Consider the following 20,595-nt stretch of genomic DNA (forward strand, 5'->3'; position numbering starts at 1 on the left):
CGTCACACCCCTCCCAAAAAAAAAGAAAAAAAAGAAACTGGACCATTATACTATTTAAAAAAGAACTTAAAATGTACTTACAGGAAAGATTTGAAACTGTAAAACTCCTAGGAGAAACACAAAGCTCCATGGTACTGATCTTGGCAATGATTTTATGGATATGACCCTAAGAACATAGGCCAACACAGACAAAAATAAATGAGCTAAACTATATCAAACTAAAAAGGAAAAACAGAGAAAAGGCAAATTGTACATCTGATAAAGGATTAATCTTAAAACCCTAAGGAACTTCTACAACTTAATTGCCAAAAATACTCCATAACCAAACTGGGCTAAGTACTTGAATAGACATTTCAACAAGGAAGACAGAAATGGCCAACAAGCATATGAAAAGATACTCCACAGCATTGATATTCAGGGAAATGCAAATAAAGAACACAATGAAATTTCACCTCACACCTGTTAGGATGGCTGTTATTAAGAAAAGACAACAATTGTTGGTGAGAATGTAGGGAAATTGGAACCCTTGTACACTGTTAGAGGGAACGCAAGATGGCAAAGCTGCTATTGAAAGTAGTATTGAGGTTCCTCAGCAAACTAAAAATAGAACTACCACATGATCCAGAAATTCTACTTCTGGGTGCTTATCTGAAAGAACTGAAATTCAGAGCCTGAAGAGAGATCGGCACTCCCATGCTCAGTGCAGCACTGTTTATAATAGCCAAGATGTGGAAACAGCCCAAGTATGTATAAACAGATGAACAGACAAATAACACATGGCATGTAATACAGTGGAATACTGCCCCGCTTTAAAAGAGAAGGAAACACTCCAGTATGTGACAATATGAATGAACCCTGAGGACATTACACTAAGTGAAATAAGTCAGTCACAGAAACACAAATCTGAATGATTCCGCTAATAAGGAGTATGAAAAATAGTCAAATTAATAGAATCAAACAATGGAATGATGGTTACCAGGAGCTGAGGTAGGAGAAATGGGAGTTACCAAAAGGCATAAAAGTTCAGTTAAGAAAGATGAATAAACTGCAGAGTTCTGCTATACAACATTGTACCAATAGTCAAAATAATATATTGTATGCTAAAAATTACTGTTACAAGGGTAGATTTTTTTAAACTGTTTTTACCACATTACAGTTAAAAATAAAGAGAAAGCAATCTACTCCAATGTTGAAAACAAAACAAAAAAAAAAACAACATACTCTTAAGTGGCCATTCATGCTTCTTGTTATCTACCCAAAGGATATAAAACTTATATCCACCGAAAAACCTGCAAATGGATGTTTAGAGCTGCTTTATTCATAATTGCCAAACCTGGGAAGCAACTGGGCTGTCCTGCAGTAAGACAGTGAATAAACTGTGGTATATTCAGATAATGGAATATTATTGAGTGCTAATGAGTTATTATGCCATGAAAAGACATGAATGAAACTTAAATGCATATTATCAATTGAAAGAAGCCAGTTTGAAAAGGCTATATACTGTGCAATTCTAATCAAATGACATTCTGGAAAAGACAAAACTATAGAGACAATTGAAAAGATCTAAGGTTTCCAGGAGTTAGGGGTGAGGGCAGGAAAGGATAGGTGAACTCTGAAGTGAACCCATACAATGAAAATAGTCTGTATGATACTTTAATTGTGGATACATATCATTATAAATTTGTCCAAAAATATAAGATCTATAACACCAAGAGTGAACCTTAATTTAAGAATGGACTTTGAGTGACAAGGACATATCAATATAAACTCATCAATGATAACATACATACCACTGTGGTGGGGAGATGTTGGTGATGGGAAAGGCTATGTGAGTAGGGGGGGTAGGGGGCAATTTGGAAATCTCTGTACTTTCTACTCAATTTTGCTGTGAACATAAAATGCTTTAATAAAGTCTAAAAGAGAGAAAGCAAACAAAACAATTTGGTATGTCTTTCACATAAAGTACACTGTGCATAGCAATGCTCATTTGAATAAAAGAATAAATCAACTGAAGTCAGATGTGGTCTGGACAAAATCAGGTGCACTGCCCCCTGCTTATAGTTGGAATTCTCAGTGTGGAATTGACAACAATATCCTAGTATTATTATAAAGAGCATAGTAAAACAATAGAACAAATTGCATTAGTTCAACAGTACTGACTTACCTAGACTCTAGATCCAATGTAATTTCTATTAGAGAAGTATCTGAATCTTCATAGGATTTTTCCAAGCTCATATGTTTTTCCATTTCTTCTAGTTCTTTCAGGCACTGATAATACTAGAGAAAAATTATAAATGAGTTCATTATGAAATAATTGCTTCATGCTGGGTACATGTCTATAATCCTGGATACTTGGGAGGCTGAGGAAGGAGAATTGTAAGTTTGAGGCCAGCCTGGACAACTTAGCCAAACTCTTCCTCAATATAAGATAAAATATTAAGAAAGGGCTAGGGAATGTAGCTCAGTAGTAGAGCACTTGTCTACCATGCACTGGGTTCAATCTGCAGTGCTAAAAAATCTTTTTTTTTTTTTACTTCCTAATCAAACTAATTGAATATTTATAGGCACCTGGAATAACAGTTACTGGGACATTAAATATGACAAACAAACAAACAAACAACAATAACAAAACTCCCAGATCATGGGTTTAGGACATTAAAAGGAAAAAACTGCTGTAAGTTGACAGGCTGGTTGTATTATCCGATAGGCTAGAATCTGATTCTTTATCAAGCGCTCTTGGCTTACCTTGCTCCGATCGGGATCACAATAGTCCAAGAGAGAATCACAAAAATGGTAGCCCATTGACTCCAAGTCTTTTGTGCTGAAATGAGTGCCTCGTTTATTACCTAAAACATCAATAAGTTTATCTGCCCTTGAGGATGAGTTCACTTTTCCTTAGCAAGCAGGTCTAAAATGCAATGATGTGAACAAACATTGATATGATTCCATATCCTATCTTTTGGATTTTCCTCTCTGGAGCAGGTTATTTAACTGCTTATCACATTAAAGTTAAAAATAAAGCAATCTACTCCAATGCTGAAAGGAAAAAAAAAAAAAAAAAAACCCTAAGCTACTGCTTTTCCTTATTTTAACACAGATTAGTTTATGTTGCAAGGGAAAAGAAAATTCAGTTAGACACTTCTGTAATATTTGGTTCCAAGTTATAAAAAGTATTAGTAATCACTCTGAAAAAAGTGGATCAAGATTTTATGAGAGAATGTTTTTATCATCATGAATAATGTTCTATCAGTTTTAAGATGTTTTAAAAACTAACCAGAGGGCTGGGGAGATAGCTCAACTGGTAGAGTGCTCCTGAATTCCATCCCTAGTACTGCAAGGAAAAAAAAAAAAACTAACCAGAAATCATTTATGTGAATTCTAGCATTTTCCTTTGAGTAGATACATTGTCAAACAATGTGACAAATAATTAAAATTAAAAAAAATTAATATAAAAAATAATCTAGAGTATTTTAAGTGCATTAATATGTGTTAGATGTGACTAAAAGATTTCTTACATGAGACTACAAAGCACATTTTAATATTTAGTTAATGGACTCAAGTGTTTCCTTTTAAATATAAATTCACACACGCACACATGCACACACACACAAACCCCATAGCAGTCCATTTTTGCTTTTCAAGGACCAAATTCAATAAGAATATTTCCACCATTTTTAGGTATGTGCATTGCTTTGTCTTGAAATCATCAGAAACCCCCATTTAAAAATATATAGAAATCTTCTTTTAAAAAACAAGTATTTGAAGATTATTTTATGAAACAACCAATTATTCTACACACAACATGTCCAACATTCCTTTTTAAATGAGAAAAGGGAAATGAAAATAGAGATACCTTATAGTGGAAGTTTATTCATTCCATATATATATTGACTAAATATCAGCATACGTTCACATGGGAAGAATGAGTTAACTAACTACCAGATCAACTCTACTATTAATTTTACATTGAAAATACATATTTTTGGTTTAATGCTCTGGGGGCTGTGAGAATACCTGACCTTACCCAAAGTAGATCCACAAAAGGTGGCCTCCATGGTAAAGCTGTTCCTGATTCCCATCTTCCACATTACCACCCTTCCTGTTCCTTCCTTGCTCTTCTGAATATTAAACTTGCAAGCTGGGAATGAAAACTGACAAAAAGACAATAAAAATGGGACCCGTTTCGTTCTTAGGAAGAAGGGTTGAAAATGAAAAAGTAACTGTAAAATCTGTAATTCTCACTAAAGCTCAAGGAGTTATTTTTCATTTCTTGACCAATGGAAATAATTCATTTAAAGATGACATGTGTACATTTCTGAGAACTAGATTCTAATTCCAGTAATAAAATTTACTTTGTCTTTATATAACATGTCTACACCATCTGATAATACTGATTAATCAATAATTAACATATAATTAATTAATACAACATCACTGAAATCTTAATACTGTTTGGATGGAATCTTATCTTTTTAAGTTCTAGGCAGGTGTTTAAACATTTTTAGAAATGAAGATTATTGTTATAGATCTCCAAAATAGACTAAATATTCTTTATTTTTATATGAAAGATCATTTGAAAGATGCATTAAAAATTGTCTATAAAGAGATCATTGTCTACCAAAGGATTTTTGCAGAAATTTTATTTTTTTACTTAACATAATACAAAATTGATTTGTGCTCCATTCTAAGAAATTTAACACATGTAGAGATTCATGTACCACCACTGCAACTGGGATTGAAATAGTTCTATTACCCTGAACAAAAGGTCTCATACTATCCTTTGTAGTCACACCCTCCAATTACTTTTTGTTTCTCAAGATTGTCACATAAATATAATAATACAGGACACCACATTTTGAGGCTAGCTTCTTTCACATGGGATATGCCTTTGAGATTTATCCACTTGTTTTTATTGCTAAACAGTATTCCATCGTGTGGATGTGTGAAAGTTGATTTGTTCATTCACCAGTTAAAGGATATTTTGGGTTGATTCCAGTTTTGGGAAATTATGATAGAACTGATATAAACATTTATGTGTAAAGGTTTATATCTGAATGTTAAATTTTCATTTTTCTAGGGATATATTCCTAGGAATGGAATTGCCAGATGATCTAAGTATATACATTAAACTATAAGAAAATGCCAAACTATTTTCCAAAATGCTATATCATTCTTCATTCTCCTCAACAATGAATGAGAATTCTAGTTGCTCCAAATTCCTGTTAGCATTTGGGATGATCGGTGTTTTAAATTTTAGCCATTCTAATAGGTGTACAACCTTACACTGAAAGTTTTAACCAGAGTGTAAAGCAAGAGATAGAAAGAAAAGGCAGACAGACTGGAAAGAAGAAATGAAAACATGTTTGTCTTATTGTCTTAATGCCTGCAGGGTTTGTAGTGATATCCTCTTTTATTGTTGATATTGATAATTTGTGTCATCTCCTCCTCTTCCTCATCAGTCTTGATTTAAGTTTCCTCAGTTTTATTGCTCTTTCCCAAGCTTTCTGTTTTAAAGATTTTCTTCATTGGCTTTCTGTTTCCAGTTTCACTGACCTGCTCCTGTTAATTATCTGCTTGTTTGGGGCTTGTTTTCTTTTTGTAGTTTCTTTTTATAGAAACTTAAGATTATTGACTTGAGATCTTTATTCTTTTTAAAGCACTGCTATTTTAGCTGAATTTCACAAAATGTGATATGTCATGTATTTTCATTTTCCTTCAGTTTAAAATATTTATTGAATTTTCCTTGAGACCTCCTCTTTGGACTAAGGATTATTTAGAAATGTGGTTTAATTTCTAATGTTTGGAGATCTTATTTTTTTCCTTTATTGATTTCTAAGTTAATTCCATTGTGTCAGTTGACATATTTATATGATTCCAATTATTTCAAACTTGTAAGGTTTGTATTAAAATAGGATATAATCCATACTTTTGCAAATGTTCTATTTACAAATGTGCATTTGTATATGATGTGTATTTTGTTGTTCAGTAAAATGTTCTCTAAATGTCCCTTGAAATCAGTTATGTGATGGTTTTTATGGTTTGGATATAAGGTATCCCCCCAAAAGTTCAAGGGTCATGAAGTGCAGGAGTGTTCAGAGGTGGAATGATTACATATGAGAGCTGAATGGACTATTAGGTGGTAGGGTTAGGGAGGTGGGGTGTGAGAGAAGGAAGCAGGTCATTGGAGGCATGACCTTGGGGATCATATCTTATCCCAGGCCTCCCTCTGCTTCCTGGATTGTCATGAGCTGAGCAACTATCCTCTGCCATGCCCTTCCACCATGATGTTCTGTCTCACTCACCTCAGGCCCAGAGTGATGGAGTAACCTGAGTATGGATTGACCCTCTGAAACCATGAGCCCCAAATAAACTTTTCCTCCTATAAATTGTTCCATCAGGTATTTTGGTCACAGTCACAAAAAGCTGACTCACACAATGGTGTTTTCAGTTCTTATATATCCTTGTCTGTTGTCTGTGTACCAATTATTAATTGAGAGAGGAATTTGATATCTCCAACTATAATTGTGGATTTGCACAAAGAGATTTTAAGGAGCATGTTTAAGAAAAAACCTAGAATGGACACTCCTCGCCCCCTTCTCTCTCTCCACATACATATATTAGTATTGGGGATTGAACCCAGGGGCATTTTACCACTGAGCAACATCCCCAGTCCTTTTTATTGTTTGAGACAGGGTCTCACTAAGTTGCTGAACATGGCCTGGAACTTGCTATCTGTTTGCCTCAGCCTCCTGAGTTGCTGAAATTACAGGCACGTGCCATCATACCTGGCAAGCCTATATCTTTTAAGTAAAATTTATATTATGTGGAAGACCTGTTTAAAACTGTAGACTGGTTGTATTGTTCAAGCAACTGATCCGTTTCATGTAAGAAATATGTCAATAGACAAATATTAAAATATCTTAATAAAATGGGATCATTTTATAGCAGTAATAAACTATACCTATGAGTACTTCCATGACTTTATAGGGACAGCTTCGGGTATTGGGGTTGCTTTCACTGATCTTTCTAAAGGAATAAACACTCTTTGGGTAGTAAAGCTATGATTTCTGTACATAGCTATTCTTACCAGATCATCCTTTCTTTTTTATATCTTTGGGTCCTAGTTATCCCCAGAAAACAATAAGTACTTCCTAGTAAGGTCTTTATAATTGAATTGTTTGATTGAGAACCTAAGAGGAAGTTTACAGAAATTTTTTTTTCAGTTAATCTAAAATCTTTAAAGAATGCTTAAAAAAATTCACATCTTTTGTAACTGAGTGGTTTCTACAGTCTGAAAATACACTATTCTCTTTTTTGAAATACTTCCTGGTAAAATTCTAATAAATACTTTAAGGAAATTATTATGTATTTCTTAAGAGCACATCTGTTAGCCTACATAATTTAGGCACTGAATATATACTAAAACAATAAATAAAGATCCCAAAACTTGATTGATGAAAATGGTCAGTAGAGGAAGTTTGTGGTTTGTATTTTTTTTTTTTTTTGGTACTGGGGATTGAACTCAGGGCCACTCAACCACTGAGCCACATCCCCAACCCTATTTTTATTTCACTTACAGACAGGGTCTCACTGAGTTGCTTTACTGCCTCACCATTGCTGAGGCTGGCTCTGAACTAAAGATCCTCCTGCCTCAGCTTCCCAAGCCGTTGGGATTCCAGGCATGGGCCACTGTGCCCAGCTAGAGGAAGCTTTTTAAAGGTAAAACAGTGGTGGCATTAACAGGGTGGGACTATGGGAATTTTTGTCTTCTCCTATTTTCAAATTATTGGTCACTGAAAAATTCCACATAGTTATTTTCTTATGGTGTCTAAATCAGTCAAAATGATTAACAAAAAGAAGGTTACTCAATAGGATTCATTCCACTATCCTACATGGGCAACATTTAGTAAAATAAAAGAAAAATATTTAAAAAGTACTTACTTTATCTGGACAATTTTTACTCAGCATGAATGGAAAGATTCGTTGCTGTAGGTATAATGCTTTGGATCTGTCGCTACCATCACAACCATACATGAAGATGTTCTCTTTCCTGCTGTGTCCATGGAGATCACAATACAAAATAACCTCTCGTTTCTCCATCAACCTATCAAGAAGAAAAAGAACAAAGTACTAAATATTACCTCAGAATTTTCTATGGGTACAATTCTGGATTTATAAATGTAAAATCCAAATAATACAGTTTCTTATATGCTAGCTTTCAATTTTACTCTTCTCTTACCTATACCACATATTATTATTAATACACATTTTTTAAAACATGTATAAGTTTCTGTTTGTTATATATAAAATCTGCCTTTCATAAGAACAAATTTACCTTACTCCGAAGACTTTGTCCCAGCAAGTTCTGGTCTATAGTTCTGGCTTTCTATTGAGCTGAGAAAACAGATCACTGCTGCTTTTGCGCATTACTTTTCATCTCGATTCTGGAGGACTGGAATGTCTTCCCCCTTCACCTTTATAAATGTAACTGCTACCCGTACCCAGGGAAACCCATCCTATGCTTCACTTCTTGCCTGACTAGCAGAGCCCATCTATTTTTCTCTTTTCAAACTAATGTAGCACTTTATAGGTAGCATTTCCTTGACACTTTGTCTAGAAGGTTTCCATATTTTTGATATTTAAACTCCTTGTGGATAAAGACTACTTTTAATCTTCTAGATCAGCACATAATAAGTACCCAAATATTTGTTAAAAATTGAATGCCTGAGAAATTGGTGTTGTAACCAAATAATAGTTAATTCTTAATTAGTATGGTGGCTAAATATCATTCTGAGAAAAATGGTATCAAAATTTGAATTGAAAATTTTGTAATAAATTTCTAAGAAATATATTAAGGACATTATTATACATTCTGTAAGGGCACAATCATAATTTAGCACTCAATGATTTTAAAACTATAAAAAATAAGACCCTCAAACTGACTAAGGAAAATGACTAACAGAGAAGACTTATGAAAAATAAAAAAAGTTATAAACATTTTTGTCTCTTTTTTATATTTTCAGATCTTATCTGGCATTATTATATTAATGAAAGTTGTACCATTTGTTGTTATATGTGGAAGGATAAATACTAAAATGTTAGCAATAGTAATATATAAAACAAAACTATTAAAATCTAAAATAAATTATTTAAAACATTGCTTTTATTAAAAACAATTCTCCTTTAAATTATAATGAAATTTCAAACTGAAATCTGTTACATTCATTCATTACTCTTATCTCACTTGTTGCCAAATAAATTCTAATCAGTAACATACCTTTGACATAAAGCCACTGAAAGATCACTGCAAATTTTTAAAATACTAACTAGATAAGCATGAATATCAAGAAAGTGAAGAACTTAAATATGAAGTAGGCTGTGCATTTTTAAACCCCAAATTCCTCATTTTAATTACTTTTTAGCTTTTTATAACATGAGTCAAAAAAACCTACTTCTAAATAATCCATTCCTACAGAAATATTACTTCTAAAGTAAAATAGGATATTATGGTATCTTACCTTACATTAATTAAAATACTTTTAGAGAATAATTTGGATTTTCTTCTTATCCACATGTAACTAAGATATGTAAGTATTTTATACTAAGTATCCTGAACTAAGATCTACTCTCTCTTATTCTAATATGATTTAAATATACTTACTCTTAGATCTACTTACAGCTGCTCACCTTTCCATACAAACAGGACCAATTTCTTATTTTACTTACCTTTGATTAATTGCACTGAGGTATTTCTCTTTCTTAGAAGTCTTTCTGAAACTCATTGAATAGATTCCTGCTTGTTACCTTCCTTCAGGGCAATCTAAGAACTGAGACATTTGTCCTTAAAGACAAGCCAACAGGTGATGGTCTGTAATCCATCATGTGTGAGGGAGGGAAATTCAATGAACTTTTTTCTTTTTACACTTGACGAATCATATTAAATGCATTTAGAGTTCAATGTTCTAGCCCCTATTCTGAGCATGTTAATACTTTTCTCATTTAATTCTCTCAACTTTGAGGTACTGTTACTCCTGTTTTATAGATGACAAAACTGACTTAGTTTTTTTTTTTTAAATTGCACAGTTAGTAAACAATATAAAAGGAATTTCAATATGATATGCTTAATTCTTAAATCCCTGCTCTTTTTTTTTTTTTTTTTTTTTTTTTTGGCAGTACTGGGAATCAAACTCAGGGCCTTGTGCTTACAATGCAAGCACTCTACCAGCTGAGCTATCTCCCCAGCCCTAAATCCCTACTCTTAAACAAAAAAGCTAAGAGATTTAGAATTAGGAAAGGGTGTTCTCTTACTCCAATAAAACTCTCTACAGTAGCACATGTCTATTCCTCATTATTGTTACCATGATCCATCAAGGAATTCACCTAAACAATAAATAATTAAATATTGTATATGTTTTATTGTTCTAGAGTCTTTGGAAATTTTAAAGCTGTTCAGTTTTCCTAGGGGCAATTAAGATGATATTCATGCAAGTTTAAATAACTATGTAATCTGATAGACCATTCAGCAATGTATGATCAACACAATGGAAGGCTCTGTGAAATGCAGTTAACATACACTTAAAAGGGATTCAAGAATCCCACTGTAGACATCAATGCTACTGTTAGCTTTAGCAAGCAACCAAATTTGGGATGTGCAAATTTAACTATTATTTTTACAGAGTCATCAAAATATTCTGGGGTCTATTTCATTATTTAAGGGAAAGATATTGAATCCAGTGGCATAATGCCACAAATTTATAAAATTGTTTGGGAAGAATGGGGACAAAATAAGGTCGTTTCAAAGTACCTTAAGAAAAATCAAAGTAAAATGAATGGGATTGTGGGAACAAGATTCTCTCTCTCTCTCTCTCTCTCTGTGTGTGTGTATGTATATATATATATATAGACACAATACCCTTATTTTATTTTTATGTGGTACTGAAGATCAAATCCAGGGCCTCACACCCTGGGCAAACGCGCTACCACTGAGCCACAACCCCAACCCGAGCAAAATTCTTGCTACCAAGTTTACTAATCAAGCAGAGATAATTTGAGTCTTCTTTTACCTATGGACCATGTTCCGTGTATACCAAACAGAAGGAAAAGAGTCCTTCAGGAGGGATGTGTAATTGCGGTTGAGGTCTCGTCCAGCTAAGGAACACCGGTAATTTCCCACAATCACACCATCTGGATTCAGCATGGGTACCACCTTGAAGATGAAAGTGTCCCGAAGCAACTGTGCATCACTTGAGTCTCCTAAAATATAATCTAGGAAGCCTTTCATGATCCAAGAGCTGTTGGTCTCTCCCGGATGGACCCTTGCAGTCAAAATCACGGCCTTCCTCTTTCTGGAGTCAGAGTTCTTCAAGGGCGTAGTGATCGTTAACACGTACACCATGTTCCTGGCAAGCGTGTGGCACAAGACTCGAATTTTACAAAACTTTGACCGTACCGGGTCGTTATTGATGCCAGAAAGGTATTCTTGCAGGTTGGTGTAAGTGTATGGATAGCAGTGAGCAAAGTAGCAGGTATCCTTGTTGTGTGGAAACTGAAAGGTCCACGTAAGGGAGAAAAAGTGGCGGCCTTCCTGCCCCAGGTTATTCCTGTAATACCTGATTTGGTCTCCTATTCTCTGCCAGCCAATGTTATGGGCCTTGGCCTCTTTGTCAGAATAGAACAGTGGGCGCATACCCCGATTATAAAGACTACTGGGCTTGGTGAAGTTGACAATAGTGAATCTGTAGGCAGTTTCTGCTTGGGTATTAGTGACTTGGAAATAGTACCACTGGGTGTGTTTGTTTGTGAAGAGATCAGGGCGCACAGTCAACTGGTATTCATATTCTGCCCTAATACACAAGAAAGGAAGGGGGAAAGCACATAAGAAGGTAAAAATGATATCTGAGTTTAAGTTAAATGAAGAAAATTATTTTATTTTTATCTATTTTACATATCCACAGAAAGATTTTTGTGGGATACAATGTTTACTTAGGCAGTATCCAATAGCAAGTAATTCCAAAAGATAAAATTCTGAAATTTTCTCTTTCACTGGCTGAAAAACAGCTTCTGTGCTAATTCTAAATCCTTTGTATTTCTTTGTGCTTAAGAGAACACAATAAAAACACGGGCTTTGATAAAAAATTATATATTTCAAAGCAGTTGTTTCCTATAAAATAAATGATTCAAAAGAAGTATTGATAACAAGAAAAATCCATTTGTCCTTTTTTGCTTTAGACATATTTCTGTTTTCTAATAATTTCAATTCTAGGGATATGAAGTGATTTTCACTGAGAGATTGACTATCACATAGATTCACAGATCACATATAAATTACAAAATTTGAATTCCTTCAGTACAATAACTTCTTTAGTACAAGGACTACATTTCATAACTATGTGAATCCCAAACTTAGCCGCTGAAGATGATGTTAAATAAAGCTCTTCCACAAAACTCATGGGCATGATTTCTGCCTCTCTTGAGCCCAGGGCAATGGAGCTGGCCAACCACAGACTGAACCTCTGAAATCTTGGGACAGGAACAGTACAGGAAGTTGGAACTAGATGATTGCCCTTCTGTCTATACGAGGGCACAGTGAGAAGGCATGGTCTATGAAGAGAATGAAGAAGTAGGCCTTCATCAGATTTTGAATCTGCAGCTACTTTGATTTTGGACTTCCCAACCTCCAGAACTTGCTGAGGATCGAACCCAGGTCCTTTTTCATCCTAGGCAAGCTGTGAACTACACCATCAGCCCAGAAAATGTTACTGTTAAGAGATGTTTAATTTCACCAAAATATTATTCTACATTTAATGAAACAACTATATAGTTTTTTTTGGAAATATGAATTAATTTTTAAAAATAGTAAGTATTGCAAGTATTTTATTTGTTTCATAAATGAAATGCAACAATTTATTCAACAAGCATTTATAAATAACATAGGAAAAAAGTTAAATACAAAATTATATTCTAGATTACCAAAATTTTAATATTTATATTATAATTTAATTGTATTTTGATTAATCTTTATGTTGTGAAGTCCAATGAATATTAATTTGCTAAATAGAAATAATAAAGAAAAAAATCTCTACTCTGACCTATAGTATATGAAAGTTTTTATATTTTTCTTAATGAGCTGCTTTTATTACAAGCAAATAATATTTGGATGTGTTACTCTGAGACAGAGTATGGGATCTCTATTATGCAGTCAATGTTTTATATTATTATTATTAAAGAAGAAAATACAATTATAAAAAGATGTTAATAAGGGCAAAAATATTTCACTGGACTATTGTTTATATAATACAATCTTATTAGTTGGGACTTTTTTTCCTTTACCAAGTAACTTTTTTTTAATGTACATCTGAGTACAGGTATAAATTATGACCTGGGAATAGGTAAAATAAATGTAGCAAATCCTTCATATCTCTAATTAGCACCTATACTTCAGAAATTACAATTTTCTAATGAGAACTTCAATGTACCTAATACAAAAAATAATATATATAGTTGATGGTCTAGTCCCTCAAATAAAAATTATTAAAACCTACACTTTGACTACCTTCTGTAGATTACCACTCTCAAACCTTGCTTCAAACATCAAAGTGTTGTCACAGTTGTCCACAGGTGGCTTCAAGGGTGTTCGGTTGCCTCCAACTCGGGAATACACAAAACAGGGCTCTTTATAAGCTGGTAAGAGAACAGACCATCAAAGTAGAGACATGTTTGAAGTGTGCAGGCCATTCTGCATAGAGTTTGGAACTACACTTCTACAAGCATGAAGACTGTAAATTTAAAGTAATTTGTTACCAATGTATACAGATTTGGATTGAAGTAAAGAGAATCTAAGAGTACTTAGACTAGAAAAGCAATACCTAAATTAAGTTTATATATTTTTCATATTAAAATATTCATTCCACTTCTTCTGAGTAACTCGTCCTGAACTTTCCCTTTCACTGTAAATGACTGTAAAACTGAACATAAAATATGAGCTCCTTTTTCTACTTTGGACAACATATAGAACAGAACTATACAGTCACTGCAAAAACATAAATATATGGAGTGAGCCCTGATTTTCTGCACAGGGATACTTTCTGGACCACAGTTGAGGGAGATTGCACTTAATAACATGACAGTTTTGTTGAGTTGTGGTAAGATTGCTTATTTTTTGGAGTTGCTGAAATTTGTAAGGCAAGGCACCAGAGAGAAGAAAGCGATATAGAGGGAGAGCCTCAGCAATCTCAACAGAGGTTCCAGTCTTTTACTGAGGGTATAGCTACAGGAAGGATGAGACTTAGAAAGACAGGAAGAAGTACCACTGAGGACTGAGATACCAACATATGGTTTGGGAATATACTGGAATTCCAATGTATTCATGGTGGAAATATTTCCCAGAACACCTTGGGCATTCAACTGCAACTCCAGAAAGCCTGTACCCTAGGTGTAAGTACCATATTCACATGTAAGGGTAGCTTAAGATTAAGTATATCCTAAAAATAAGCCTGCCTGGGTGTTCTACCACTGAGCTGTATTCTGAGTCCTTTTTATTTTCTATTTTGAGACAGGGTCTCCTTATATTGCTAAGGCTGGCCTCGAAATTATGATCCGCCTGCCTCAGCCTGGGATTACAGGTGTGTGCCACCATGTCTGGCCCTTATAACACACACATACACACACATACACACGCACGCACGCACACACATACCTGAAAGAAGCAAAATGATTTGCCAGCAATTTAACTGCCTGCTAGAACAAAATTCAACATAAAGTTTTATAAAAATGCAGACTCCCTACAACAACCTTTCACAATGTCCTACATATGATAAAAAATACGAATCATTCAGAGAAGCAAGAAAAATGTGATCCATGAGGAAGCAACATACACTTTCTGCATAGGAGTACTTTCTAGATTATAGTTTAGCAAGGTAACACTTAAAGATAATATGATAGTCTTGTTGAGTTGAGGAGGCAAGGTTGTTTATTGCTTGGGGATACACTCTATACTGGAATTCCAATGTATTCATGATGGAGATATCTCCCAGAACACCTTAAGTATTCCAGAAAGGCTGCACCCTATGTAATAGTACCACATTCAAAAGTAAGGATAACATAAGGATAGCATAAAAACAGACCAACCTTTTTACTTTTCATGAGACAGCCAGAGATAATGCATACATACTATATGCATTACTATACTATAGAACGTATATTATATATACTATATGTATATTATATGTATATAATGTATAATGTACATGTATATTATATGTACTATAGAATGTATATTATATATTTTATTATGTGTTATTACATATACTATATTATGTATATATTACATATATTATATATTATAATATGTATGTATTCTACAGGTCCCAAGATAACCCACATGTTGAAATTAATAGAAAGAAAAGAATTTTTTTTATGTACCAGGGATTGAACCCAGGGGCACTTAACCACTGAGCCAGATCCCCAACCCTTTTTTGTATTTTATTTAGAGACAGAGTCTTGCTGAGTTGCTTAGGACCTCACTAAGTTGCTGAAGCTGGCTTTGAACTTGTGATCCACCTGTCTTAGGCTACCAAACCACTGGGATTACAGGTGTGTGCCACTGCACCCAGCAACAGAAAAGGATTTTGAATATATGTACAAAAACTTTTTTTTTTTTTTTTTTGCGGTGCTGGGGATTGAACCCAGGGCCTTGTGCTTGCTAAGCAAGCACTCTACCTCTACCAACTGAGGTATCTCCCCAGCCCAATGTACAAGTACTTTAAGGAAAAGATATAGCTAATGAGGTAACAGATAAATAATCTCAAAAAAGAAAGGGAAACTATAAAAAAATAACCAAATAAAAAAAGTAACCAAATGAAAATTCTAGAAAAAAAAAAAAAGATGTGAAGTGTCATGGGATTATTTGAAAGGAGAGTTTTCTAAATGATAAATACATATTAAAAAATCTAGGGTAACCACATAAAAATTTAAAAACAGGTACACATGATAAGGCAAAATAGTGGGGACAAATGGAATAAAAATATACTCAATCTCAAAGAAGGCTGAGAACAAAAAAGACACAACAGATGAAATAAATACAAGAGAGCTAACAAGATGATAGCTGTTAATCCAAACACACCAATAATTATATTAAATGTAATAAAGTCATAGATTTTCAAATTTTATAAAAAGTAAACCCCAACTATAAGCTGTCTATACCTCAAAACTTTTAAGAATTTAAATAAAAGTACAGATTAAAAGTCAAATGCTAGAAAAAGATAAACTATGCAAATACTAATCAAAAGAAATCTCAAGTAGCTATTTTAATATCAAAGTGGCCTGCTGTGGATAAAGCTACTTTAATGTGGTGTTAAGTATCTAGAAACATATGCATGTGTGTGTGTGTGTGTGTGTGTGCATATAAATGTGTGTGTGTATGAATGTGTGTCTATTCAACTGACAATAAAGGTGGATAGGCAATTCAGTGGAGGATTGAATCATCTTATAGTCAATGATGAAATCATTTCATAAGCAGGTGAGAAAGAATTAATCTTGACTCTTATCCCAAACCACTCATAAAAAAATGATTCAAGAAGAATCACAGACATAAATGAAAAAGAGAAAAATGATAAAGTTTCTCAAAGTATAGGTCATCATGAGGAAGACAAAGATTTGATAGTAGGGCACAAAATGCATTAAACTTGAAAGAAAAACAATTGGTAACTGACTTCATCAAATTGAAAGTTTCTACTCATCAAAAGACATTGTTATAAAAATGAAAAGGTCTGTCACAGACTGAAAGAAAATATTCACAATACATATATCTGATGCAGAATTCATATTTATATACATTTCAACCATAAAAAGATGACAAACTGTGGTCTAGTTATAAGATGGAATACTATTTGGCAATAAAAAAGAATCGAATTTCATAAATGACTTTGAAAAATGTATTTCTGAATCAAAGAACCCAGACCAAAAAGAGTATTTGCTATATGACTGCATCTGTGAAGCTGAAGATTAAGCAACATCAATTTGTGGTGACAGATATCGGAACAATGGTTGTCCAGGGATGCAGCTGGGGAACTGACCAAAAGTGGACAAGTGGGAAGCTTCTGGGGTGACTGAAGGAAGTGTTCCATATCTTGATAATAGTGTTGATTAGGAGGATGGATTATATTTAAAGCCCACAGTATTATGCACTTATGATCTTTGTATTTCATTATTCTATACATTTTACCTCAATTTAACCAAAATAAGCACTAATCATACCAAATGTCACAATCTTTAGTATCTGATCGTAGGGTTTCAACTTTATTTGAAAATTTAATTTTCATTGACATTTAATTTATATCTCACCTACTGAAATTTGCCTTTTTCTGTTCAGTTTCTGTCACTTGTAAAAATGGAAAAAGTATTTATAAATAATATTTTATATGCTGGATGAAAACCAAGAATGCTAGACTTTTTTTTTTTTATTTTTTCATCCTTAAACCTGGTTTCTACAGCTTTCCTTCAACCCACTGACATGTGGGTCTTCACAATTCCCAAGGTTGGCATAAAAATAAGATTAAATTATGTTAACTAACATGGATGTTCAGTCTACCTTCAGATTCACCTTCTGCTCTTCTCCACACTATACATTTCTCAAGAAGTTGATCTCTGTGGGCTGCCTCAGAGGCCCCCTTGCCCTTCGGGAATGGGGAAGTACCACAGAGCAAGGGAAGCTGGTGCATGAAATTGGGTTACCCCAGCCCCTGGACCTCTCCCTTCAGCGCCACAGGTTAGCGGGTTTTTATTTTTATTTTATTTTTTAAAATGGAAAACCACAGTTTGGGGACTGCTCTCCTAACAGCTAAGGGTTTCTGCAGGTCTGGAAACCATTCTGTGCTCTTACCCTTTCAGGCCCAGGAGACATTTGACGCTGCTCCATCGGAAGTACTATCTTGCTTCACCATCCCTTCTTAGTCTCCCTTAATTCTGTCCACCCTTTTGTAAATTCATTAAATTTCATTAAACTGTCTTATGTTATCGTATGTGTGCCATCTAATTCCTGGTGAGACCTCTCACTGACTCGCCTTAATTTAATTTTTTTATCAGCTCTTATTTCAGTTATGTATAGAAGCTCTAAGGGAGGTTAACCATGTTAATATTTGAAATCAAATTTTAAAAAATCTGAGGTACTTCTTTCATTCCAGTTTTTTAAAAACATGGATATAATCATGATTTATGGATTTGCTTACTGTACAAGGAAACGGTCCCTGTGAACTTCTCTTTGTCTTGCTAGCACTTTACAAACACATATGCTTCCTATAAATTATCAATTTATTATTTCATATAAATTATATGAAAACACTAGGATATCAAACGGTGATGGTGGAATTGGTCAGGAGCCTCATACTTCCTCACATGAGTGCTTCAGCAGCAGTACACTTTAGAATATGGGCTGAGACTTCTGTGTTTGATTATTAGTACTCTCTTATCATAAAAGCAGATATAGATTTTGCATTGAGAGCTCTCAAATGTAAATCTTGATCCTGCATGATATCCTGAGATATGATCTTGGATGTTATTTGCAATATGGAGTATTTTCTTCTCCTTCAAAGATGATAACACCAAGAAATGCATTGAACAGGCATGCAAGTAAAAGAAACCCATGTGAAGGACCGCATGAATGTGGGCTATACACGGCCAGCGAACAACAGCTGCAGAGCGCGCTAGATTTATCTTTGAAAACTTCCATGAGGCAGAATTCATTCTAAATATAATTCTCCATTATAATGGTCAACATGAAGTCTTATTTTAAATGAGTTTCACATAAACTATCATTTCTTCAAAAATATAATTAATATTAAGTTAACATTCGAATCAAATATTTCAACCAATATTATGGGGATAGGGCCTTTATAGTGATCTGAAATTTCTACTATTAACAGCAGAACAAATATAACTAAGACATTAACCAAGGTGTCAAATTTTATTTCTCAGCAATGTGTTTCATTATACACTTACCATCTTCAGCCAGATAAACCACAGTATCTTCCTTAGAGTTTGAATAAAGCGGTTCCATTTCTAGACCTGTTGGGATATATACTGGCTCAGGATAGAAAGGAGTCCAATCTGGAAGAAAGAGGGGGGGTATTATTTGAATATTACTTCAAAATAAAACAGGCAAATTTTATTATATTTTTGAAGTATTAAGTATACTATACTTCAAAAAGTATACTTTTTAGTATATATATATATATATACACATATATACATATATACACACTATATATATATATATATACACTAAAATTAAGCATTTTATGAAGGGTTGGATAATATCAAGGGTTCAAAGGAAGTAACAATGAACATTTTAACACTATAACAAAACTCATGACATTTTATTTATGCCTCTTTCTAAATTATTGAGTAGTTCAAGATTAGTTCCTACTTGTTATAGGTTTTATACTACAATTTCTGTTTCTTCTGAGCCCTCAATGCCATTCTATTCCACCTCTAAGAGTCTTGTTCCACCTTTAATTTTTCCTTTCCCTGCACCGTCAGCCTCTTGCCCGAAATAATGATGTCCCCTACACTTACAAACATATTAAAGATTTTTGGTACATTAAGTGAAGTTAGGTCAAATTTTTTTTTTCTACGTGAATACTGAGTTGTTATGGCACCAGTTCTTGAAAGATGTTTCTTGCACCCATTAGACTGTTTTGGTGCCTTTGTTGAAAATCATTTGATCGTAATTGTGTTGGTCTATTTCTATACTTTTTATCTGTTCCGATGGTATGTCTACATTTTTGCCAATTATTTGTGCTCATGTAAAAAAATCTACCAAAACATACGTCTATCCATAGCTTACATGGTGAGAAAGAACCAAAAAATATGTAAACAAAATGTTTACTAGGAAATGCATTTATGAAAAGCAAAAAGGAAACACAGATTACCGATTTATCACAAAGCAAATAACATTGGTCAAGAAATAGAACATTGCCAGTATGAAGGGGTCCCACTCATGTCCCCTTCCTAACCACTAGCCTTTCCCTCCTCTTGAAAAGAAACCATTAGCTTTTCAATAATGCATTTACTTCCTTATTCTTCTTTATAGTTTTACTACCCAAGTATTAACATATACACATGTGTATAATATAGTTTAGATATAAAACTACACTTTTTTTCTACTTTTGAACTTAATATAAATCAAACCAGATAGTAGATATTCTTCTGTGCCTTCCTCCACAGTCATATTCGTGAAATCTATCCACGTTGGGTCATATTCGTGAAATCTATCCACGTTGTGGCAATCTGCTACATTTTGTCCATTTTCATTGCTATATGTTTTCCTAGAAGTATGCTACAATTCATTTACCCGTTTTTATTTCTAGTGGACATTTGGGTTGTTTCTGTTAGGGCTATTATGAACAGTGGTGCTAACAGCTTTAGACATATTCTTTGGAGCACATGTGCTTATTTTTGGGTATAAACTTGGGAATAAAAAATTCTAGGTAGAGCACGTATATATTCATCTTCAGCAAATCATGCCAAGCTGTCATCCAAATTGTTTGCCTCAATTTATACATCTGCTATCAGATGATTAAAGTTCTATTTGCTTTACAT

At 33.8% G+C, this 20,595-nt stretch overlaps 1 protein-coding gene across 1 annotated transcript in view; it reads right to left on the bottom strand.

Annotated features, from left to right (window-relative positions):
- Nucleotides 1–20,595, bottom strand: part of Agbl3 (AGBL carboxypeptidase 3) — a 71,672-nt gene that overhangs the window by 39,317 nt on the left and 11,760 nt on the right. The window contains 7 exon segments of the mRNA XM_047562097.1: nt 2,165–2,277; nt 2,746–2,846; nt 4,025–4,151; nt 7,942–8,104; nt 11,064–11,843; nt 13,542–13,680; nt 18,994–19,101. Of these exon segments, the coding sequence (XP_047418053.1) occupies nt 2,165–2,277; nt 2,746–2,846; nt 4,025–4,151; nt 7,942–8,104; nt 11,064–11,843; nt 13,542–13,680; nt 18,994–19,101 (1,531 nt within the window).

This window comes from Sciurus carolinensis, chromosome 8 (genome assembly GCF_902686445.1).
Source record: "Sciurus carolinensis chromosome 8, mSciCar1.2, whole genome shotgun sequence".
Lineage (NCBI taxonomy): Eukaryota > Metazoa > Chordata > Mammalia > Rodentia > Sciuridae > Sciurus > Sciurus carolinensis.